This window comes from Lepisosteus oculatus, chromosome 7, assembly GCF_040954835.1.
Source record: "Lepisosteus oculatus isolate fLepOcu1 chromosome 7, fLepOcu1.hap2, whole genome shotgun sequence".
Classification (NCBI taxonomy): domain Eukaryota; kingdom Metazoa; phylum Chordata; class Actinopteri; order Semionotiformes; family Lepisosteidae; genus Lepisosteus; species Lepisosteus oculatus.
The window spans coordinates 37,791,632-37,817,175 of record NC_090702.1 but is presented as its reverse complement, the minus strand read 5'-3'; the positions used below and the strand labels follow the sequence as shown (position 1 = coordinate 37,817,175).

The following is a 25,544-nucleotide window of genomic DNA, read 5'->3' as shown; positions in this document are numbered from 1 at the left end:
AAACAGTAAAAAGAGAAACCATTTCCTCATGAAAGTTTACAATAGTAAATCTTCATACAGTGTAAAACAACTTGATTTTTACTGTTACTTTATTACAATTTTTAGGTACTTTTACATAGTACTTACTATGCTTTTTTTCTTGATTTACCATAGATTCCTATAGTTTGAATTATGCTTTCTGATACCTATGTGTTTTATTACACTTTACCATGCTTCTTTTACACTTTGCTACTCCTTTGCCATGGTATACCACAGTAAAATTGAAGAAAATTCTAGTAAAATATATATATATATTCATATGAAGCTTACTTGATTTTTTCACAGAAGTGTTCAAGATTTTCTATTTCATCTGAAGAAGCCACTGAGGTGTTCAGAAATTCCTGCAGTTCCTGCAGCTTGCTCTCCATGTCTTGTAGCTGGTTGTCATAGATTGTAATGTTACTGTCACTGCAATGAGACACGCTGCTGTTTAGCCTTTGGAAGGTGTTCCGAATGCCGGTGATGTTTTTGTCCCAGAGCAGGAAGCAGGGGTGACAGGGAGTGCAAGCTGGAAACTCTGCATCATAGCCATGGGCACACTTGTCACAAAAGGCACCAATCACACCAGGACGGCAGTTACACTCCCCAGTGAACTTATCACACACTGGCTTCTCAGTTCCTTCAACACTGCAGTCACATGCTGTTGTATTAAAAACAAGCATTTACATGGAATTACTTCATGAACTTTGTCCTTCAGAAAGTCTAGCCTGTTCAAATGACACTGAACAAACTAATTTAATCACATCTACCTTCTGCCACTACTAGACTCACAAAAGTAACACATCGCTATTGTGTCAAACAAGAAGCAGACTTCCAGCATAAAAGATGTGTATGGTACGTAACCCTGTCTGATAAAATCATAAATTAAATGGAATTAGGTGAAGGTGGCGATTTGAGATGTGTGGTGAAAGTTTATAACTTACTGAAGTTAGTTTGAAATGCAAAAGGTTGTGTGGATAACAATTTAAGATCTAAGAAGTGACTTGAGTAGCAACATCTGTCTCTTTTTACAATCAATACTTATACACTAATAAACTGATATAAGTGTGCATTGCAGGATAAAAAGCACTTCTTAAAAACATGTTTGCACTTACAAATACACTGTAGCTCAGGGTCTCCAAAGAAATTTTCCCCACATTCATCACATTTTCTTCCTCCATAATCTGGTCGACAGGGACACTGGCCAGTATTCTGTGCAGCTCAAAATAAAAGACATAGGAGATGGGAAAAAAGAGAGTATTAATATTTAGGAAGATAGTCGCAATAAATAATAATATTGTAGCAAGGCATACTTTCCATTGAGAATACCAAATATATAGCTATTGCTGAAAAGAGTTGTACCTGATTGCACTGGTTGCTAAGAGAGTTTGCTGAATTGCAGTCACATGGCTGACAGCCTCTACCATTTTCCAGGTTCCAGTATCCCACATCACATTGATCACAGTTTGTTCCAATCACATGGGGTAAGCATGGACACTGCCCAGAAGACTGCTCACAGATACACACCCCATTAACCACACACCTGGCACTGTCAGTACCCAGCTCATCACAAGAGCATTCTGAAAACAGTAATTAGAGAAAAACAGATTTAGCACAATCCAGGAGGTAGAGAGAACAATGGCGTCATTAAACTTTATCATTCACAGAGATGATAATTCTGAGAGATATATATATATATAAAGGCAAATTTTATTTTTGAGTCCTGGAGTATGTATGACTGGTAAATGGTAAGTAGTAATAAGACTCAACAGACAAGAAAAAAATACTTTCCCACCAAACTGGATACAAAGACTCTTGATTTCTTATTTAATTACTCCTGTCAGTGAAAAAAAAGAACACATTTTCAAATTCTAACAATGCATCAATATATTTTCAACATGTAAGACACAATGAAAGGTATATTGTTACAGGTTATGGTACGTGACTTTGGAAGTCTCTAAGAATCTAGACACAATGGGTAACACCTAGCTAGTGTCAACATTTTCACTTCCTAGAACTTCAAACCAAGGGATTTTTACTTGTGTTGGGTGTGAGACACAATGATCAAAATAATCTTATGCTTTACATTAGTTAATTAGTTAAGTTAAAGTAAGTTAAAACATTAGTTAATTAAGTTCTGCATAAATGATTAAGAGTGTCAAAAATGTAGGATAAAAAGGCAGACACAAGGGAGTGGATCACAACAGATCAAGAAAGAAGAGAAGAGACGGGAGGACACAGAACATAAAGCGTGTGCCAGGAGATCATCAATATTTGTCAGTATTTGAACCTTGCTAAGAGTGATTGTTATTCTGTGTTTTTAGGATCCCTCAGTTAACAACAGCCTCTCCTAATGAGTGCATTATTAAAATAGGGAGATACAGTAGGTTCCATTTCATTTAGTGGCATCTGGGTTTACAGACGGCATGTTGTATTCTATTTAGTTTAGAAGGCAGCTTTATCTTATTCTGGCTTTTGTAGGGTTTATTAGTTTGAATACTTGATAGCAGTCTGAGGTTTTTCTGGGTGATCTAGACGTACAGAAGGCTTCTGGAACACCTTGACTGTAAACTTGTAAATAGAGTGACTTGTATGTTGTATGTTTAGTGTTTGCTGTAATTTTTAAATATCTGTTTAACCCATTGTGCCTGAATTATTATTCCTTCTATCAAAGGTATGCCAGAGAACAAAGAACTCATGTGGCTCTAATTATACAAATAGCTTGGGTATGTTCTTGGCAAAAACCTTACAAGTTGGGGGTTATGATTTTTTAATTGAGTTATTGATTAATCCACTCGATCATCAATTGATTTGATTTTCTCTTTTTTCATAACCCCCCATTTGTACCAATATGTTCAGAGGATGTACACTGTACCACCTTTGCAGTCTTGAGACAGAGCTGATCCATAAAAACCAGGCCTGCAGGACTCGCAGTTGTGCCCCACTGTGTTGTAGAGACATCTGAGACATTGCCCTGTTATCTTGTCACAGGCATTCTCATCTCTGAGGTCTATATTATTATTACAGGGACATTCCAGACATTGACTCCCTGGCTGCGTCAGATTGCCATAGAACCCAGAGGGACACCTGTCACAGTGGCTGCCTGACACATACAAAAAGAGTTTATTTTCCCATTGTGCTGCAACTAACAAAGCTTCAAAACATATTTATGATAATATTTTTTAATCAAAGATGCACATTGCAACAATTAATATTTTGTTCATTAAAAAAGTCACTGTAGCACTTGCCATTTTTTCACATCATTTATTGTATATGTGCATTGTGGCTCACTTTCGCCAGAAATGGCCAGAAATGTTTAATATTTTTAATGTATTGTTGTGTTGATTACTTCATATAATAATAAAATTATCATTCTGACTGGAACTGATTAATGGAGTTCATACAGTACAGAAGTATTACACAAGTGTTGGCCGCAACTTAGTCTCATCCAATTTTTGGACTTCCAACTTTTTACAGTAGCAAGGAACAAAGCTAGAAAAACCTTGAGAGTTTTAAAGAAAAGTATAGCCGATTGTCATTTTATACACAATGGAAATTCACTCCAAGTAACATAATGTAAGGGTCTTTCTCTGTTAAATGTACACTATAGCAAGCATAAGAGTATTTTTCTTTTGTGTGCATATAACAGCTCCTAGAAATTAATATAAAAAGAAAAGTAAAACATTACACAAGTTCTGACCTGCATATCCTTCTATGCAGTTACAGACCACTTGGATGGCATTCTGATCTTTGCTGCAAGAATTTGCAAAATAGCGGCCACTGCCTTTAGCGTCTGGACACATACACAGTTCACAAGGTTCTTTCAAAACAGGGTCCCCATAGTAGCCATCCAGGCATCTACAAATGCATGACATTGTTAATCCTACATTTCTGTTTAAATACATTTTAACATCTCTGGAAACATTTTACACATTTTACTTGCCTTTCACAGTTCTGCCCTGTGGAGAACCCCTTGCAGTTGAGACACGTTCCAGTTATTGGGTCACAGAGCTCTGCCATCCCATTGCATTGACATGGGCGGCACTTAGGAAATCCAAAGTAACCTGGCTGGCACTGGTTGCATTGCCTTCCCGAAACATCCGTTCGGCAAAGACACTGTCCGTTCACTTGATCGCACATTTCGCTGACAGAACCTTGAGGGTCACAGGCACAAGCTATGGAAAATTGGACAGAATGAGCCTTTAGGTTGGGGTTGCAAACACTTTGCAAAGGCAGTATACATTTGGAAAGCTAAGCTTCTTTTCTAAACTGATCTGACCCACTTTTTGAAAGGGAAATATGTATACTGAAAGCATTTTATCCGTGTATTAGCTTGATCCGTGATCTGTGACTGACAGATCTGCAGTATTGTGAAAGAGGTTGTATCATATCAATTAGTCACACTTTTGGCAGATTGAGATTGATAAGCATGACACAAGATACTAAAATCTTGCCTTCCCTGTTTTTCAGCATTTTGTTAGTTGCATTTACCAACTAAACCATGTTTATGATTAAGTAAAGATGCAGATGTTTTTTTATGATTATGTAAGGATGCATCCTTCCTTCGAGCATAGGGATGCAACTGCATGCGAATTGCATGGTGACTCATAGGACAGCTACTGTACTGTATATTAATTATGAAGTGTTGTGCAGTCTTTTCATTTCTTTCTATTTTGTTTCCTTTCTATCCTTTTGTTTCAGATTCAACACCACATACTCATAAGGTAACTCAAGAGTGTGTGATTCAATCTGTGAGGACTGTTGTCCACCACGTTGCTTGCATTAGGATTGCAAAGGACTTTAAGAAGGTGAGAAGCTGAAGATCAGGCAGAGAGATTTTCTTGTACAGCCTGTGTAGACCAGAAAGCAAACATATTTCTTTTTTGAGACATGCTGCTTTTGCTTAAGGTACCTTGGTTGAGTGTGCTGGGTACAAGAGGATGAGATCTTTATGTTGGCTCTGGGCTTTAATGGTTCTGGGTCAGTTAAGCATGTATGATTATTTTATCTTGACTCACCACTTTGCATAGTAGTGTAATGTAGTGTAAGTCTGTCTTCTCTTCAGATTTAGTCTCTTTCTCTATAATGCTTGGCTGTATCTTAGTTTGTTAGTGTGTGTTGTTACTGATCTCCATGATACTGATAAGTCTCTTGCTAAAATACTGTAGTTAGTACGCCTGAAACTTTTTTCGTTTTAATCATCCCTGTGTCCTTTAATTCACACAAAGAAAGCTGTGTACAGTACCTCCTCTGTTATTGGCACCAAAGTTGCTCAATTTAAGAGTCTTGCACTTTTCAGAACCCCCAGACCACAGAATTAAGAGGTTCTAGATCTCTGTAATACTACAGTAGGTGGCTATAATCAAAGTAAAGTATACTCATTTTATTGTTTACATTGGAGTGTAACCTTCCAGACTACACTGAACATTTCACCTAATTATGCAAATTTACAGTAGCAAGGCTATTGTTTTAAAAGAGAGACATACCTGTACAGCCATAGGGACCAAATCCAAAGGTTGCTGGAGCACAAGTATCACAGCATCGGCCAATTACATTGGGTTTGCACTGACACTGACCACCAAACTTACTGCAGGAAGGACTTTCAGAGCCTTCTGCATTGCACCTGCAGGCTAAAAAAAAAAACTCATACTGAATTATTTATTCAAAGGACCATTAATGGCTTAAATGAACTTAATTACAATAATACATTAAATGATGTAAATATCTTGCTGATATATAAATTTTTTTCTTATCTGAAAGTATGCTAATTATGTTGAAGCAGTTAATATTGGGTAAATAAACCCAGGCACTTTGAAAAGGCACTGAAAGATTATTCATTGAAATTACCAAAGACTTTTAAGAATTTGATTTCATAATCAATTCATTTTTTTACATTGAATACATTTTGTAATATAGTTAATGATTAAGACCTGACAGAGAATATTATTAAGAACTTCAGATGTATGCTTATACTTTTTTTATTTAAATTAATTCTTACATCTAACCATTCTGTAAAAATACTCTGACAATATCTGTAATCATACATCATACTGTAACTTATGATCAGCAAACAAAGTCCATGTACAACACAATCTTCCTTTGGTATTCACATTTGATTACTGACAAGTAATTACTGTAATTATTGACAAAAGGTGCAACACTTGGAAATGCAATTACATTTAAAAATAATTCACAATCCATTTTCAAATTTAGAAGAATAATTTCATGTCTGTATTGTTGAGGTGTTGGCATGTTTATTGTATATAGCAATATTACCACTAGAGGGTCATGTTTCACAAATATTAGGAAGAAATGTACGGAGTGGAAGCACAGAAATTGAGAACTAGTGTGTAAGGACAAATAACACAGTCAAGGGTTACAAAATGACCTGGATAGCTGGATTATAAAGTCTAATTTTGAAAATTAAGAGAAGAAGCCCAGGTACACTGCAAAATCCCACTGCCCAATTTCCGTTACTATTCATAGAGGTAGAGATCCAATTAATTTCCAATTTAGAAAAAAAATGTATAAGCTGAACTGGCACGGATTGACTTTTTGACAGACCTGGAATATTACAGGTCAAGTACTTACACACAGCACCATTGTGTATGCGAGCTGACATGCTGGCAATAAGCCTCTCACACACATTAGGTAACATCTGAGATCCGACTTCAGATGCAATCTCAATGCACTGGTACCGTCGATACTCATCTATATCAATTTGGGAGCAGAAATTCTGAAGGGACTCAATCTGTGGAATTAAACCCACCTGGAAAGCAAGGAAATACTGTCTGAAACAATATTTTCCAAAAATAGATCAACTCAAAACAGACATTTTATGAGCTACACATAATGAGCGCAGCAACATTTTTAGCAATTTCTAAAACTCTCCAACTCACACCAGACCCTGGCAGCATATCACTCCTATACTTAAATCTCTACATTGCTAGCCTATAAAGTCATACATTGAATATAAGATCTTGTTACTGACTTTTAAAGCTTTAAATAATATGGTTCCATCAAAGATATCTTAAGTCCTTGATGTTTAGACTCCCTACTTTAGGCTCCATTTAGTTGAGGCTGGTCCTTTGCCCACTGTACTTAGGACTACATTTTGGATTTTTTCTGTTGCTGCTCCATTGTTATGGAATGGCCTTCCTCGAAATCTTCAAGATACAAATTCTTTGACTCTTTCAGTTTCAGATATAAACTTATAATTCACCTTTTTACTTTACTTTTTTTCTTCTTTATCACTATTGTATGGTGTCCTTGGCTTTGGAACGATGTTTTATTTCTTTATTATTAGTAGCAGTAGCAGCAGTAGCTGTAGCGGTTTTTCATCTCAGGAAGGATTAAGGATTGGGATCTGGAATTTACCTCCTGTTGTATTAAGGTTAAATGTTCCTGTTATAAACCATTTATGTGTATGTTGTTAATCTAAATATTGTGGAGTGGAAATCTGATCTAAAATGTGCATCTAAAAAGCACTCCATTTCATTTTAAATTTCTGCACAGAGTTATGTTTGTGGAATTACTTTTTCCTTGCATGTAAAACTGTAATACAACTTTAGAAGCTAGAACATTTGGTTCTGGAGGGACTCTAGGGGACGTGGCTTGCAGTAGGAACAATACCAATGAATGAAATAATAACCTACATTATTTCCACAAGCTTACCGAATCAATCAGGATGAAGGATGACTGAGAATTTGCATTTGATTGGGTTTTAAATGTGATATCTATTTGATAACTCCCATCAAGGTCCAAGCAGATGGGCATATCCCAGATGGCTATTCTGAAATCAAACAGTTATTTTATAATGATGAGGAACAATACTTTGACTTTATCTTTCTTAATAATAGGCCATTGTTAAAGGAAGCATTGTTAATTTTGCTTATATTTTTTTAAATTGAGGTTACATAATTGTAGGCTATATTTGTGGTATGTACCATAAGTGAGATACAGTATATCCCTGATGGACTGCTTGATTGGTGCATAGTGGTACAAAATCAAACAATCTCGGAAATGTTCAACTTTCAATATCAAGTTTTAGGTCAAAAGACTTTGTTTGTAATTTTAGTTGATGTGTAAAGTTAACCTTTTCATGTCTTTATGATAAATATATTAAGCAACAGATCAAGACATTATTATAACGAACCATTTAACTGAATAAGGCAAATGCAGAAACATAATACAATCTGTAGCGCCCACTGATTAGTAATACAATATTTACACAAACCAAATAGACACAGACATCTTAATATGGTTTTAGTGATTTCGGCTGTTTCTGTAGCATTAAATTGGATTTTTGCTAAGGGAAGCTTACCTTGCCAAGCCAGAGAGAGTTACTGTTTTGGTCTGTGTTTGTTCCTCTGGGCAGCGTCCGTCAACAGGTGAACTTATAACAGAGACTTTCATGTTTGCTGTCCAGTCATCTGTGGACTTAAGAATGCATTAGAAGTTAAAAAATGCTTCTGATAAAATTGTATTGATATTTTCAAACAATCCAATCCCAGATATACAGTATGTATATATAAATATATCAAGTAATAGGTTTATTCCATGCCGAAAAGAGACGAAAGAAAACACGTTTCAGCTATGAATCCTTCTTTGGGTGTGGACACTGATGTCTTTCCAGCATGGAATAAACCTATTACATGTTCCTTTGCAGCCTACGCATGCTGACGCAGCTACCCACCTGAACTACTATAAATATATCAATTTGCCTTAATGTTAATTTATTATTAATATTATTATTATTATTGTTATTTTGTGTTCATTTCTCATTTATTTTGGACATTATTTTATTTTCAGGTGTTAGTTAAGAAATAAAGTATACATTATTCCTGTAATATTATTCATTTAAAGAACCAACAAGAAATATTGTGATATTTTCATTTTTCATTAAATCATTAAAATGAACAATCGATGCTTACTTCAGGTTCAAAGTGGATCACTACAAAGTATTGCATTGAGAAAGGGACTTTTGTGACATTGAACCTCAGTCCTGCTCCATCCTGCACCCTAACAAACCCCGGGCCTGTCCATGTGACAGGTCTGCCTGCCACTCGCTCTCGAAACACAAGCTGGAGTGGAGATCCTGGGTCAAGGGAAATGGTGTTCTGCTGCAAAAGATCCATGAGATAAAACAATATACTGTATTTCCAGTGTCAGCAACAAGTATCAAAATACTATTCCACAGTACTGAACAGTGTTCCAAAATGAACTAGGTCACTTCAGAATAATCATCTGTTATTACAAGAATTTAAAACAACCATTAAGAATGTGAAAAACACAGAAGGACAAAGTCAGAGGGAAAAATGTTTTCAATGGGATATAAACTAAAGAAACCTTGTATATAATCCCAGAGCCTTGTATTTATCACAAACAAATAATGTGAAAAGTCCTTCACAGGAGAAAATGTGATAGTACTTCAATAAAATTTGAAGTATTAAATGCATAAAATTTTCAGATTATGTTTAAAAAATTACTTGCTCTTGTCTTCTTTCCCAGACATTCTGCTTATTTATTCTGGTCAGGACAAATTTCCCATTTTTGTACTTAAAGTCATATCCTCTTTGGTGGAAATAATGCTCGCACTTTGGCAGAGCTGTTGGTTTTACCTGGAAAGACAGTTTGGAATATTGACAATAAAAAATTAATGTCTTTTTGTCTGAAATTAATAGTTAATAATAAAATAAATGTAAAATCTAAAAATTAAATTGGTGTATTGCCATAGTAAGTAACAGCAACCAAAAATAGCTTAGAACATGTTATATAAAGCTAAGGAATATATCCAAAGCTCTGGCTCTCCAGAGCCATATATTGCTGAGCGTTGCTGGATGCTTAGTCTAACTTTGTAATCCCCGTGGAGAGCTGGTAAAAATGGTTTGCTTTAATAATTTTAACTGCAAGGGCCACAGGGAAAAAAATATCAAATCAGACTTTAATAAGAGTTTAATAACATCTGCTGTTTTGTTTCATTTTATTTAAGAGTAGAGCTAGAAAGAGAGAATTACTGTAACACCTGATTTACTCTAATTTGTGCCAGGGCAGCACATGTCAGGTAAATTGAATAATGAAAAGAGCAGGATTTGCACAGGTTAAATAAATAAAATATACCAACCAAAGGAGAGGGCCCACCAGTCATAGGTGCAGCATGTTCAGCTTCATAAAGGTAATAATCCAAAGGAGCAAAGAAATAGCCAGCGGCTGGTTCATTACACCTATGGCCAATAATGTGGGGGAGGCATTGACACTGTCCATCTACTGATGAGCACCTACACAAATAAGATTGATAAAATGTAATTTATTTATGAAAAAAAAAATTTTGCCCCCAAAATTCACTTCTGAAATACCTAGAAACAAATTTAAAATGTTGGTCTAGGGAGCTTTTACTGACATTTTTAAAAGAACTGCTACACATTTTTAGTGCATCGGATGTATTTTCCATCAAACCCTTTTCTTACCATTTCTTCCAATTCAGGGTCATAAGGGAGCCAGAGCCTATCCTGGCAAGCAAGAAATGCAAGCCACTCCGAACATGACAATAGCAACAAATGAGAGAAGACACCAATTGATCAGATGTACTGATCAGCATGGCATTAATTACTTGAATGGAGTTGAGCTGATTATAACGCATACTTTTGCAAGTGCCTGTATAAGATCTGAATGTTTAGTTAAATTCATAATCTACGAAGAAATTAATTTCAAAATGCAACCAATAACCATGAAACATTTTAAAGTCACTGTATTTGTTACAGTATGTGAATTATAACTGTGAAAACATTATACGTACAAGTTATTATATGCTCCTCCAATATCACAATCGCAAGGAGTACAGATGTGCACTGAATTGCCTAAACCCCAGTATCCAGGCTGCAAAACAGACAAATTATTAGTGAAGAGATAGAAAGTCGAGTTTTTTTTTCAGTCCATTATCAACACTGTACTTTACTGTATCCTAAACAGAACTAACTGTGGCTTACCAAGCATTCATCACACAAGGGTCCAGTGGTGAAGCGCTGGCAGAAACACTCTCCTGTCACTTGGTCACAGGGAGAAGGGATCAGCACGCTTCCCAGCCTGTTGCACCTGCAAACTGCACAGCTCAGGATGTTAAAAACAACAGAAACTCCACAAAAATTGTCAATGCGTAACAATGGAGAATGAAATTGAGATATTGCAGTGTTTGTTTGCATATGAATCAATTGATGTTGCTGAGAAAGACATGATAGGTTGTTATGTGCAATTTGGTGATTTGTGGTTGCATCTCTGTTATATTTTTCAGATCATTTTAACTAAAGTAGAAACTTTTAGACCAAGATACTTCTTTTGTTTTAATCAGTTTTGAAAATTACACATGAAGAGCTCTGTGCCGATACTTTCGGATCAAGAGCCCAGTGCTGTGAGTAATTGTGCTGTTTTTTCCTAGTCTATTTATGTCTGTAAAATGTCATCATTTTTGGTCTCTGTTTACAGAAATGTTGTTGTTGCTTATTTATTTGTTTTATTTTTTAAGGGTGCAAAAGCTAATAAATTATTAGGATGAAATTTCTACATCATTCACAGCTATTCACTGAGTTTGATAGCTTTGAAGCTGGTTTACAGAGTGTTCTCAAGGAAACTAAATTTTTCAAACAAAAAATAATTTAAATTAACATATTGAGAAAATTACCCACTCTGAATCTATTTTACTGAAGTAACTTCACATGGTACCACAGGTACTCTGCTCTTCCCATTATCGGTCTTGAATCGTTCACATAGAAAATACAAGATATTCAATCATTTGTGGTCTCTGTTTTAAAATAGTGTTCAACATCATTTGGGCAAAACAAATTATTTAGCAATATCTGACATATTAGTTTAAAGCCTTAAAATAATACTGAATAACACCAAAGTTATCTTGCTTACACTGGCATCCTTTGGGATTATCTCGGTTTATCCCAAAATATCCAGACTTGCAGCGGTCACATCTAAGCCCCTCCACATTCTCCTTGCATTTGCAGCGCCCAGCCACTGTTCCTAAGATGGTGTCCGTGCGAGCCTCACACAGTCCACCATTCACAGTACCTTCTGGGTCACAGTCACATGCTGTATTAAAAACAGATGAAAATTAACTCATCTCATGTTCTGCTCTCAATACATTTTCAAGTAAAATAAAATCATCACTGAAATAATTAGAGTGGCATTCAGAAGGTAATAAATGATATTATTTATTTGTTATGATCAAAATGAGAGCAGAATGTTCAATCTTGATTTACTGTCATACAGCACAAAACCATTAATTCAAGACAACAGAAAAGGCTAAGGATGGAATTTATGTATGGGCAATTCTATTGTAGATATTTACCCATACACATTCTGAATCAACCCTTTGTGACAGAGATTATGAAGAAAATTACATTTGATTAGGGAAGCAAGGTAGTGCAGTGTTTAGGATTGCTGACCACATTGTGATTGTGTCTGTCTTCCCTGCAATGGACTGGCATCCCATCCAGGGTGTACCCCACCTTGCACCTTTTGCTTGCTAGTTCTGGTTCTGTCCCCCCACCCCTGACCCTGAATTGCAAAAAAGCCGTTAGAAAATTGATAGATGAAATTTGGCTACATACGGATACACCCATGAGGGTCAGTCAGAGGTTGCTGTGGGTCTTGATAATAGAAGGGTTTGCACTGCTCACAGTTTGGTCCAGCCCTGTTATTCTGACAGTCATCACAGACACCCCCACTCACTCCGCCACTGGATAAATACAGTGCCATGTCAAAATGACACTTCTTCGAATGTCCATTGCAGTTACATTCTGGAAAGAGAAGTTTTACTCAATATTAATTTAAGTACAGTATTGTGATTCTGAAAGTAAACAAATCCCTCACTTTTCTTAAACTGCAGTAAACCTTTTTTTAACCGAGATTGTTGCTGATTAGAAATGGCCACTTAATAGTCATAAGCTGTGTGTTCCAACGTAATTAAAAATAAAGTGTCAGTGGTTTGTAGGTCACTGATTAAACTGATAAATTAATCAATTTTATTTTTGTACTTGTACAGGTATGTGTGTTCAATTCTTCAGCTGGCCTCCAGGGGGCATCATTATAGAAATCTCTGCATCTCTCGCAGTTTAATCCATCTGTGTTGTGCTGGCATACACATCTGCCATGGACCTGCAGCCAAAGAAAAACATTATTTGGAGTTTTCTTAAAAATTCTCACATATAAAATCTTGTTTGAATTTAGATATTATAAATTGCAAGGAAGAAATTTGTTAAAACAGCTGAAAACTAGTTATAAACATTGATAGGTACTCTCAGGCTCAAATATCTGCTTTCATTTTTTTCAGATCTTAATTAATGGGAATGTTTTATCCAGGAGCATTGTTAATTGAACCAAGAGGAAATTATATGAATATAATCCTTGCCAAAGAGAGACCCATATGCATTCACTCTTTGACCTTCACACGTAAGTACAGAAGGTGAGATTGCTGAAATTGAGGTTGAATGATTTTCTATGATTTTGATTGAACAGATTTAACATTTTTTCCTAAAAGCAGATGATTCAAAGAGTCAAGTTAGCCATCTGGCTGTGAAGAACTGAAGTAGAGACCTCTGTATTAATGAATTAATACGATTCTTACCATCCCTTGCTCTCTGAACACATCGCCTCTTGTGTTGTCCACCAGTATGCACTGACTTGCATGGCCATTGCAGAAGCAGCTCCCGCGTACAACCATTTCATACAAAGCATAGTAATATTTGTCCTGAGGGTTGCGTTTCCGTCTTCCCAGCAGATTATCACCCAAAGTGAGAAGCCTTGTGAAGTTTATTCGCAGATTTGTAAGGGTAATGAGCTCTAGAGTGGATAAAATGTATTTAAACATCAAAGAACATAGGCCTAATTTGCTATACAGGAGTGACATGGTGGTCTGGTGCTACTGCCTTGTGGTTCTAGGGTTCTGGGTTCAGTTCATGGAGTTCAAGTTTTCTTTTTTTTACTTACTCTGAGCTGATCCTAACCAGTACTGGTTATGACATATAGAGAAACACTTATGATGGGCGAAATGGCCTACTGTATTCTATGGTCTTCTCTATACTGAAGCTGGACATCATCAGTGAATGGAAAATTGGGACCACCATATTACGTGTCTACAATTTCCATGTTTTCAAGGAAAAATTGATTAAATAGGCAGAATTAATGAAGAATTAAATATAACACGGCTTGAGCGCTGGTTAATTCTCTGCATCAAAGCACTTGCTCTGACTACCCTTTTCATACTTGTTTGTATATTTTGAGAGACAGTTGTTTTGGGAGTGTGAATGTACTAATCTAAACACATTAGATGTCAATGAAATGCTCACAGCATTATTTAAAGCATTAATCTATGGTAATACTGTACAGACCTTGTATATGAGGAGCATATGGGTCATCAATTTCAAAATTGGGATCCAAGGCTTTCAAAACTACCTGCAAAACAATCAGCATTTTTATTTTGCTCTAGTTTTCTAAACTAAATCCATTTAGACCTGAGGAACATAAACAAACATTATTAACTTTAATCATTATGGTCTTCATGTACTGCATGTTTGATGTAATGTTTTAAAGGCATATGCCTAAAAATATAAAACTGTTGACCCATTCCCTTTGTTACTGGTCACTACCTTTACAGGGTAGTACTCATGATTTAGAGCATGTGATGAATCCCTGGAGTCCAGCTATTGTTAAGTCTAAAGGCAACATTTTCAGACTGCAGAAGCAATCTTGCCTAAACTCAGCCTTCGCTTTGTTCCAGTGGGCTGCTAGTGCCCTGCCTTCAACAGAGGTTTCATCATCCAGCCTAGGTGGAAGTCCTGTGGTCTTAGGTAGCACTTACAGTAAAGTAAAACCCTTGTTACATATGGAATATTAACATAACAATATTAAAATATTACATTAAACATACATGAAATCTGATGAAAAAGTGCCTCACCTCATTTCTACAGTACATGATCATGTCCATTGAACTTAGGCCATGGAAAATAATAACTAAGGTTTCTACTCTCAAGAGACATGACGAAAACTACAGTATGTATGCTGACCATTCTCTTTAGGGTAGATTGAGGGCAATCATTGTGTTCAGTGAAACATTGATGGAGTCCTAGAACAACAGTTTTTCCGTTCATGAAATATAATTCAAAAACATTTATCTTCTAACATCATAACCCAAAACCACTCAGTGCTAGCATTACAACTATACAACTTCAAGAAATCAAAGTCAAGCTATTTCTGCGCCCAAGATTTTCACCTGATCTGATTCCAAGAGAACATCTGTGGGACCAGCTTTACAATGCCATAAATAAGAGACAACAGTGACTGGGCTATTCTTTTGCCAGCTCTCTTCATTGGCATGTATAAGTGCTGCCAGATTATTAATACTTAGGGGAGTCATGTTTCCTATTGAAAATCAGTCAGGATTTTTTCATCCTTTGTAATGTGGTTCAATAACTAAGTTTAAATTGTTTCATCCCATCTTTAAGTTTTGAGTGTTGTATTTCGTTTATTGCATTTGCTCTTTTATTATAGATAATGCATAATTTTAGACCTTAATTGCACAAAGTCAAGTTATTGTAAAGTGCTAAGACTGCTTGGAGTAACATTTTTGTGTGACAATTGTCTACAGTATTTACACAAAAAACAAATGGAAGGTCTTGCCTTCTCTTTAACTTTAAATCTTTAACCCCATTCACATGAAGAATTTTTTAAATGACTGAGGTTAAGTTGCATAAATGTATATGATCACGTTTTGCAGGTCAATAGCCTACCTCCCCATCAGTGGATGGCTCAGTTCCAGAGTATCTTGAATCACAGATGACGTCTTCTAGATTATCAGATGGGCCTTCTGGGACTGAGGGAAATGAGGCCTTACAGTCCTGGGCAAAATATCTGAACACCTTCCAGGTTCTCCCATTGTCTTTTGACCTCTCAACTAGCATAGCAGCAGGTCGAAAAGTCTGTTAGGAATTGGGGAAAATACTCTGTGATGAGAACAAGGTTATTATTTAAGGAAAGTAGGGCAGTCAGGACTGTGAATAGAACCCTGACTGGCAGTGCAAAAGGCCAGTGGTTCTTATATGAATTCTGAAATCATGCTATCATGTGGTCCGAGATTCTGTAGCTCGTGTTTCTCCAGCAGTCAGATAGTATCAAGTAGCAAGTGACATCAAATAGCAAGCAAGTCAATTCAGGATCATGCGGGGAATAAAGTATGCAAGGTAGGATAACTCTGGAAGGGATGCCAGTCCATCATTAAGCAATCATTGAAACATTCCAAATTTCTACAAATAAAATATAGACATATATATAAATCCATATATACTCCATTAGTTTATAAATGCTTTAAGAAGTTTTTTTTAATGAGCAAATACTAATTTTTGCGTCCTGGAGTCTGATACTTTTGTACAGTACCTTTTATGTAAAAACACAACAATACCTTGAATGTCAGAACAAGGTGACTGAATTGAAAAAGAGCCTCCAAGTTTAATTGGATACTGACATGTTCTACACCTGCAGGTAAGAAGAAAAAAAGTTATTGTTTTGAGGATGTAGTAGCTGTGTACGATATGTAGAACCACATAATGAGATATGATCCTGAAACCTCAGTAAATTTAAATAACAATAATGATTACTTCCTTGCATTTCTATAGAAATTTTCATATCTAAAAATCTCAAAGTGCTTTACAAAGGAGGGAGCCCATTTCATCCACCATGCAGAGCTCATCTGGATGATTACAGTTGTAGCGGCGAGGCTTATTAATAAGGCAGAATTAAGTGTTTCTGAGCTTCCCAAATGAGGCCCCATTTCTCTGTTCATCTCTGTGGTGCAGCCACAGAGAAACTATTCATGCAGGCTGATTTAAGGTTTCCTAGGACAGCTCCCAAAGGGGGATGCACTTAGCTAAACCTGGCTATCATGATCAATGGTCATCCATTGGCGCCTATCTGTCTAGGGAGTACCAGATGGACATCTGGACTGCATTCCTAAGTGTTAGGAGTAAGTGACTCATATCTCACCTTGATCAACCAATCAGGGGCTGGTAGGGCCGAGTAACCCACGTGGGACTCTGATGCCCATGGAACTTTCAGCCAATCAACGAGCTGAAGTTCCTCCAGGTAAAAACAGGCAACACAGAGAGCCTGAGAGATTCAGTGAGGATTCAGGAGAATTCTGTGGACTTTTCTAAAGGGAATTCAAAGGAGAATTCCAGGGCAGGACGGCCCAGGAGCAGAAGGCTCCCTAGGGCAGGACATTCTCGCAGCGCACCTCCTGACCATCCTGAGACTCAGCCCGGACAACCACGCAATGGCCAGTGTGTCCGAGTGCCAGAACTTTCCTTTGTTCTAAGAGTCTAGAGCGGAGGTTGCCAGAGAGTAACCAGAGGATCCACCCGAGGTTAGCAACAGCAGCGGGCCTCGTGAACAGGTCAGAACTGTGGACAGCTGAATCACTATTCAGAACTAGCTCTTCATCAGGAACGAACCAGTCCTCTTCCTGACTTGCTGGGACCCACAGTCATCTTTTCTCCTGTGCACAAACTTTGCTAGTTAGAGCCAACACTAACTAGCCGGTCAGTGAGCATCTGCAGCGCACCGTCGCAAGCCGCACAGCACAGCCTGGCACCTAGCCAGAGAGCGCGGATTGGACAGCAACAAGCCTGCAACTGTTTCTTTGTGCCCGCAGGAGATCTGAATCCCCAGAGATTGGATGAGTATTCAACTTCAATGCATTACAGCTCGAGAATTCAATTGTTATCCCAACCAGTTGATATCAATTTAATTCCTAAGAGTTATGTACTTGTTTTGAGTATCTAATGTAGAAGTTATAACCAAGTTCATTTACGAAACGGTCTTGAATGATATACTGAACGTATGTCCTCTTGATATGTGTAACTCTTTGTAACTGACTGAATATATACCTTTTGTATTCTGATAACCCTCTCGATAAGATCTGTTAGGTTTATATGCATATTTTATGTATTAATAAATGTATCCTCGTGTATTAGTACCTGTGTGTGTGCGTTGTTTGAGTTATGTCGCATGGTTGGATTCTAAAGCCATCAAAAGAATCAACTTTGTGATTTACTGCTACAATTAATAATTGTCTCAGTAAATGCCCAAACCCTACAGAACTGGTGCCCAGAGAGCCACTACATTACATTTTGGCTATGGCAACATTACACAGTATATTCAGGAACCCTCACTACAAAAAAGTTTCGGTAGAGAAGTGGGAAATGACTTACCTCTTAAATTAAACAAACAAAAAAAATCTTTCATGACCAGTACCTCAGCTTAACAGTTAGTTGAAGAATAGCACATACTGTACAGCAGAGTGTCACCTGTTTCATTACCTTAACGAGTTGTCACTTATTAGTTTTCCAACACCCCTTGCCTCTAACAGCAGCAACCTAGTATTTTTAAAAGGTTTCCCATCCCAGTACTGACTAGGAAAAGCCTAGCTTAGATTCTGAGACCTAAAGAAATAATGCTACTCAAAAAAGTAGACTCTGTGAAGATTACTATATATTACAGCAATTGTCAAAGTTAAGACAACTCCCTCAATAAGAAATGTAAGACCAGATGACAAAAAAGGAATACAAAAGATTATGAGAAACAGACATTAGGATAATTCAACATGTCAAATAGGAGTCAAACTAACAAAGTAACAATGCCAAGAAAGGTTTTGTGGGAATCTTAGTTTTTTCTTAGAGATTATATTGACAAATATTGTGGTTTTTGAGATGTGCAGGTCTTTTTCAATGTGGCTTATGTCAGTATTTATGCCTCAGAGATCAGTAAAATACTGAACAGGAAGGGTTTTCGATTGAGGACAACCAGTAATAAACCATAGCTCTCTAAAAGAACATTGATGCCTGTATCAAGTTTACCAGATACAATCTATACAATCTATATTGTATATAGATTTTTACCTATACAATCTACAAAGAATTTCCTGAAAGAATGTTCACTGGGACAGAAAGAAGTTGAACTTTTTGGCCACAAGGAGTAATGTTTCGTGTGGCAGAAACCAATCAGTTTATCTTAATCTTTTATCAAGACTTTCCTGAAGATATATTTACATTTTAGTTATAAAATATAATAGAAAACTGGTAATCCTAAGGAGTTTATGAACTGTATCTTGGCGTTGCAAGTTTTAGTGATCCCTATGTAAATTTCCATGTCTCCAGTATTATTTTATGATTAACAGGATGAAAAGCTGCAAATAAACCCAGAAGGAGAAGGATATTAAGTGGTCCAGAGTAAGAAACCGCCAACAAATCATTAAAAATCTTATCAAGGGCTTTTTCAGTTCTGTCTCTCTTTCTCAAACCTGATGGAAATGGTTCAAGAACTTCATGGGTTACCATATTTTTTGCTAAGAATAGCTAGATGAAATTTTTGGAACAATCAATTTAACTGCTATCTGTCTAACTGACCAATTGTGCTGAATGGCCTCCTTTTGTTTGCAAGTCTTCATATGCATTGTAATTTCTTGGTTTTGTTTTTCTTAAATGAAAACCATGACTCAGGTATAGGACACATTACTGAGAATGAGATTCACATTTGTCTGATATCATATTATTTAAAAATTGTAAAAAAAAAACAGATAACACATACCACTTTCTGATTGCCACCACTTCAATTTTCGATCTGGCTCAAAAGTTGTGATGATATTTTCAATTTGATGACTGTTGGGGTTGTTGTAGCGATTATATGGGTATCGAGAGTCACATGTAAAGCACTTCTGCTCATCCTGCACGATAAAAGAAATTACATTCTTTATGTAAGAAAGTTGTAGTATAATGATTGAAAAAAAGATTCAATTAAAAATAAATCAAAATGCTTAGAGATGATAAGATATACTAGCCATTTAAACACTAAATTTATAAGAAAAATTTTTTTGTTGCTCAATACTGTGAAATACTTGGAAATGAAAATATGGCATCACCATGAGCTCAGGAATGAAATAAAAACTGTCAGGATTTAGAAAAAAACAGAAAGCTGTATTTTTTTCTTCAAATACCAGTAGAAAAAAAAATGTGTAAAAACCTGTAACTATATGTATATAATCTTAGGTCAGTGCACATCTAATTTGAAAGTACAGTCAAGGCTGCTACAAAACTATAGTTTTTTGTAGAATAAATTGTTATAATTACATTTACTTTAATGAATAATGAAGTATAAATAATGAAAAAGAAATGTAGGTCTTGATTGCAGGACTCATGTAATCATGAGTATATATACTAGCACTATGGAATGCTATTGGAGAAAAGGTACAGATCTGAACAAGCCTTCAGAATGCACTGGTAGAATAACACCCAGAGGTCAGATTCTTGTGAAAATATGCATTCTTTAACTTCCATGAGAACAAAAAAAGTTGAAAATGTGAAGAATAAGTTTAGTGAAATTGAGTAAAAATGCATAGTTCATGAGTTGCCTCTTGTCTTTATGCCTTGATAGCCTTTCCATCTTACTGCTAGATCCTCGAAGACTGAAGTCATTAACATCATAGACTGATTCAATCATGCAGCGACAGTGTTATACTGAACTCTGACTATTTTCCAACCAAATACAAAAGTTTTTCAAAGCCAGTTGAGCTCAAGCTGTCCGTAGTCAGGGCTTTAACATAAGTGTGATTTGAACTGCTATATTGCTGATAGAATATCTATAGGCCTTACACACATGATGTCTTAATAATCATGCAGAAACATAGTACACTAAAAATCTGTCTTTTTTATCTAAAAAAATCACTTAATTAAATGAACCAGTATCTTTCCTAAGACTCAGTTATGATACTGACCTCCAGATATCCAATAATGCAGTACTTTTGTGGACCACTTAATCCACAGGTTGAAGATGCAGAGAGCTGGGCATTGCGACCTATCATTAGATCTCCAAGTGGAGGATGGCATGAACTGACACTACACTCTTCCTGAGTGTGAACTGTGGCCACCAGCACTAGATAAACAGAAGAATATTATTGTTATTTTCCAATATGTGAAAAATAATTCCTACGTTATTTAAGGTGTTAAATTATGTACATCTCTGAGATTACCAATGTAAAGTATGTCTAAGTAAGGCTGTTGGCTCATCTTTGTTAAATGAAGTTTGAAAAAGGTACAGTATATTGGATTAAGCACGAGTGTATTTATTATTTTTAATCAAATCGGCAAAGGCAAAGGACAGTGGTGAAGGATTATGCACACTTTTCAGAAATAAAATAGCATTGTAATTGAAACTTTGTTACTTCCACTCAAAGTATTGTTATAAACCATATATGTACTATATTGACATATTATTTAAAATAAACCTTTATCATCTGAAAAGGCAGAGTTAGCAAATGTATTACAACATACTTTATATGCAGGGATACTTGCAGTCTTTTTTGCAGTCCTACACAAATAACTCCAGCCAGTAAAAATTATACCATTGATTTTCTAAGCACAGAAAGCTGCTTTTTAATTACATTTACCCACATCTTAAATTTTCAGAGCTGCTTTCTTAAAACAGAGAAGTACTGTAAATTTCCCTTTTACATTTTTACATTCATCCAACTATTTTCTATCTTCTTTATCCAGTACAGGATTGCTGTGTAGCCGGGGCATATCCTGGCATGCAATAGGCACAAGGCATGATACACCCTGGATGGCACTCACAGACACAAACACACACACTCGCACCAAAGCCATTTTTCCAGAAGCCTATTGACCCACTAGTACAGTACAGTATGTCTTTGAAATGTGGCAGGAAACCAGAGTGCCAGCAGGAAACCCACATGAGCATAGGGAAAACATACACACTCATCACAAACAGCACCCCAAGAATTGAACCTAGGGCCACAGTGCTGCAATGAGGCAATGCTAACCACTGTGCCACTTTTCTGCTCAAGATTTTAAATATATCTATGGGTAGTGAACTCTTGTAATGTAGTCAACCCATTACACAGAATATGTAGGGTTTGTCGAGGCCTACTTTATATAAGAACTTACAAAAAATCATGAGCAGCTGTACTTCTGCCATCTTTAGTGTTTTAGAAGCTGAAATGTAGAAAGAAAAAAGAATGAATCCTGATAAATACAATAACACATTTTATGAAGACAGTCATGATTTTGTGGTTTTAACTAAAAACTTAAGCCATTAACTATAAGAGTTCCAAGAGAAAAGAAAGAATACAAAATGAAGAATCTGTTATTTTAACACAGCTATTAAAATAATCTGTATCATCTTCGTTACATGACTATGTCCTAAAACATTCTATCCCCGTCAAGCATAGTGTCTGTGTGAAAAAGAAATCTATCAGAAGAAGAGATTTTACTTAGAATGGAGTGTTCAGAAGGTTTAATTAGTGAAGAATCAGAATCAGACTTTGAAACTGACAGAAAACGTCAAATGAACTGTTATTTCCTGAGTGCATCTGTATATACAGTATGAGTGAGAAATGTAGAAACATATTTAAATGAGTACAACACACTTGGGCAATATTCATAAAGTACCTATAGTATACAGATATACAATAATCAACTATCAATAACACACAAAAATACAAATAAATATACTTGCAACTCATTTACTTTGTTTAAAAATAAATTAAAAAGCAAATTAATTTACTAAAAGTTGAAAGGGTTTTGTAATAAAATGTGACACACTCTTGCCAATATAGAGTATATACTGTAAGCCACTGCCTAATATTTACAGTTTCTCTATGGGACAGATGTGAGGGTAAAGAATGTAGCACTAGACAGAAGCAATAGCCTAGGCAATTGCAATGAAAGTTGTATACTTTCACTAAATGTGACTTCAGGGCACCACTTAATGTGTTTGCAAAAGCTGCTTCTCAGGAATCTTTCACCAGGTGCTGTAACTACCCATTTTACTGCTTGTTAAGTTCAATGCCTTAAGCTGAAATCACAGTGATATTCAACATTTTTAAAGACAAAATATGTATTCTTTTCAAATAAAAAGGCTTAATAGTGGGTAGGCATGCTGGTATGGCATGTTTAATGTTCTGTCTCACGACTCATGAGTTCTAGATACAGTTCTGGACTTGGATGCCTATTGTGTGAAGTGTATATGTTCTCCATGTATTCATGTGGGTCCTAAAACCTTTCAAAACATGCTGTGTAGGTTCAATGGTGTCTCTAAATTTTTCCATGTGCAGACCCTGTAATGGACTGGCGTCCCATTCATGATTTTGTCCTTTCTAGCACCCTATGCTTCACGGTTGTCAATACCCTTTCCAGGAATAAGCAGTTTACTGAACAGTTATTCTGATTAGTTTATGCCTCTTAACTGTAGCTGAGCAGCAGTTATCCACCACTTTGTTTGCTTTGTATAGAAAGAAATAATGTTGAATGCAAAGATATCAGGGGTTTGTGAATGATGTCCTTCACACAGCACCATAAAAATTATTTTCTTTATGTACTGTGACACAAAAAGTTATTACACAAGAATTTGGTACTTATCAAAAAATGTAATTAAAATACCATACATGGTTAATTCTGCTCTAGGAGGATTTATGAGTCTTAATCACATGCTTTCACTATTCATTTATTGTTCTTAAAATTAATTTGAACATAAATTCAAGTACTTGGTTTCCATGTTTGATTCCACAATTTATCAAGGAAATAACACATTTCTAAGCCTTACAAATGATACCAGTGGGAAAAAAATAATAAGAGAGTAAGGAGCTTTAAATAGGAGTGGACCAGTAATTTGAAGCTTTTTAATGTAGTGTTTTTCACTCCTGTAAAACAAAAATACCTAACACACTGTAGTAAATCAGATAGTTGCATAAGAGTTATAGAATTAAATAACAAAAGGAAATTCAACCCATTCCACTACAAAAAAGTAAAATGGTAAACAATAAAGAAAAACGAGAAAGAATGATAATACATTTAAACACAAACTAAACTCACACACAAATTATGCATTTTTAATCTAAAAATATTAATTTACAGGATTCCCTCTATGCTGGGCATACATTTTTAAAAGTAAGATGCAATACAGCAATATTCAAAATAATAAAGCATAATATATAAATATATTTAAGGTAATAAATATATTTTAATTCCGTTTAAATACACAACTATATATATACAATTTTCAACAATTCAACACTAATTTATGCAAATAATTAAAGGAAAAGTCTATAGCAAAAAATAAAATTAATGCTTAGCAATTTATATTTTTCTTTAAAATGTGCAAAAAAGACTCAGTGCTTTAATAAAATTACTTGTTCTGTGAGTGTAATTCTCACAATCTTACCTGTTTGCTGCGGTTAGTGGAATACTGACACTTGCTCAGAAAAAGGTGTTTCAGCATGTAAAGGCACAGCTAAATCCTGCTGAAATATAAAGCAATTTTTCCCCCTCAGGCTGTGTGGTGAGGAAGATAAGGTTTCTTTCAAATCTGACAACTACAGGTCTGATTTATGATTACTTATATGACAGTGTAAATGTATAGTATGTCAGCTCAGTACTGAGTGAAGATGAACAACTATTACCACCCCAAATTATATTAAAGTTAAAACCTAAAATGAATACATCAAGTAGATTAATATAGGGGCAACAGTGAAGAAGGGAAATATATTTATCTGCTCGGTACACAACACATTAAGACAAATGTAGTATAAAAAAATGCAGCAAGACTCACTCATTCGGCAGTTCCACTGAGGGTTGTCTGAAGACTTGAAGGAACACATCATCCACCTCCCCCTCGACTTTCCCTCTCTGGAAGCCTTCCTTTTCTGGATCGACAAAATTGATACCAGGCGAAGAGCTGACAAGCCCCTTCCTGCCGCCCCCTCCCCCGCCACAACTCTCCTCATTGGTTATGGCACACAGATGGGATCGTGGTCGCCGTCTGTCGCCAGAGGAGAGAAGCAAACGTCTTCGTGATGGCCGTTGCATGTACTGTGGCTCCTCTGACCACCTTCACTCTTTTTGCCCCCTCCAACCCCAAAGCCTTTCCAGCAGCACCTCATCTCCCAGGGTCACTATCGTTTCCTCCTCACATTGTACGTCCGGACCATCTCTTGCGGCAACCCTGTTGTGGGGAAAGTCTCACTTTGTTCTCTTGGCTTTACTCGACTCAGGTGCAACAGGGAACTTTATAGATGCCGCCATCGTTAAAGATCTGAAGATCCCCTGTGTTCCGATCCGCCGGACAGATTCACTGGCACACAGCCCCACTAACCCTCTTCATTGGTGCCACCCATCAGGAGACAATTCAATTCCTGCTCCTCAATTCCCCATCTCACTCCCTTGGCTTCTCCAAAACAACCCCCACTTCTCCTGAACCCGTAATGAGGTTCTGGCCTGGAGCTCCCACTGTCACGTGCAGTGCTGTATTTCCCCTGTCTGAGTTTCTGCCACTTCGACCTCTTCAGACCCCTCACACCACATTCCACTGCAATATTCTAATTCGAAACGACCTTTCTATAAACAGGAAGCCTCGTCCCTCCCCCCGCACCGCCCGTACGACTGCGCAATAGATCTACTCCCTGG

At 36.4% G+C, this 25,544-nt stretch overlaps 1 protein-coding gene across 3 annotated transcripts in view; it reads right to left on the bottom strand.

Annotated features, from left to right (window-relative positions):
* lamb4 (laminin, beta 4) overlaps nucleotides 1–24,753 on the bottom strand; it is a 36,024-nt gene extending 11,271 nt beyond the window's left edge. For 2 of the 3 annotated variants that reach the window (XM_015352477.2, XM_015352478.2), the window contains exons 1-27: nucleotides 24,691–24,753; nucleotides 24,304–24,382; nucleotides 22,029–22,076; nucleotides 20,840–20,997; nucleotides 19,657–19,792; nucleotides 16,475–16,548; nucleotides 15,807–15,995; nucleotides 14,409–14,472; nucleotides 13,646–13,860; nucleotides 13,056–13,176; nucleotides 12,630–12,818; nucleotides 11,929–12,108; nucleotides 11,004–11,116; nucleotides 10,814–10,893; nucleotides 10,142–10,295; nucleotides 9,507–9,638; nucleotides 8,952–9,140; nucleotides 8,342–8,457; nucleotides 7,693–7,810; nucleotides 6,610–6,787; nucleotides 5,505–5,648; nucleotides 3,962–4,193; nucleotides 3,719–3,876; nucleotides 2,897–3,121; nucleotides 1,381–1,598; nucleotides 1,134–1,230; nucleotides 310–679 (exon numbers count right to left, since the gene is read on the bottom strand). In XM_015352477.2, the coding sequence (XP_015207963.2) occupies nucleotides 310–679; nucleotides 1,134–1,230; nucleotides 1,381–1,598; nucleotides 2,897–3,121; nucleotides 3,719–3,876; nucleotides 3,962–4,193; nucleotides 5,505–5,648; nucleotides 6,610–6,787; nucleotides 7,693–7,810; nucleotides 8,342–8,457; nucleotides 8,952–9,140; nucleotides 9,507–9,638; nucleotides 10,142–10,295; nucleotides 10,814–10,893; nucleotides 11,004–11,116; nucleotides 11,929–12,108; nucleotides 12,630–12,818; nucleotides 13,056–13,176; nucleotides 13,646–13,860; nucleotides 14,409–14,472; nucleotides 15,807–15,995; nucleotides 16,475–16,548; nucleotides 19,657–19,792; nucleotides 20,840–20,997; nucleotides 22,029–22,059 (3,881 nt within the window). In that variant the 5' untranslated portion in view covers nucleotides 22,060–22,076; nucleotides 24,304–24,382; nucleotides 24,691–24,753. Of the gene's footprint in view, nucleotides 1–309; nucleotides 680–1,133; nucleotides 1,231–1,380; nucleotides 1,599–2,896; nucleotides 3,122–3,718; nucleotides 3,877–3,961; nucleotides 4,194–5,504; nucleotides 5,649–6,609; nucleotides 6,788–7,692; nucleotides 7,811–8,341; nucleotides 8,458–8,951; nucleotides 9,141–9,506; nucleotides 9,639–10,141; nucleotides 10,296–10,813; nucleotides 10,894–11,003; nucleotides 11,117–11,928; nucleotides 12,109–12,629; nucleotides 12,819–13,055; nucleotides 13,177–13,645; nucleotides 13,861–14,408; nucleotides 14,473–15,806; nucleotides 15,996–16,474; nucleotides 16,549–19,656; nucleotides 19,793–20,839; nucleotides 20,998–22,028; nucleotides 22,077–24,303; nucleotides 24,383–24,690 lie in introns of those variants that run through there. The other variant, XM_015352480.2, reaches the window with a different exon arrangement.
* Between the last annotated feature and the right edge of the window lie 791 nt (nucleotides 24,754–25,544).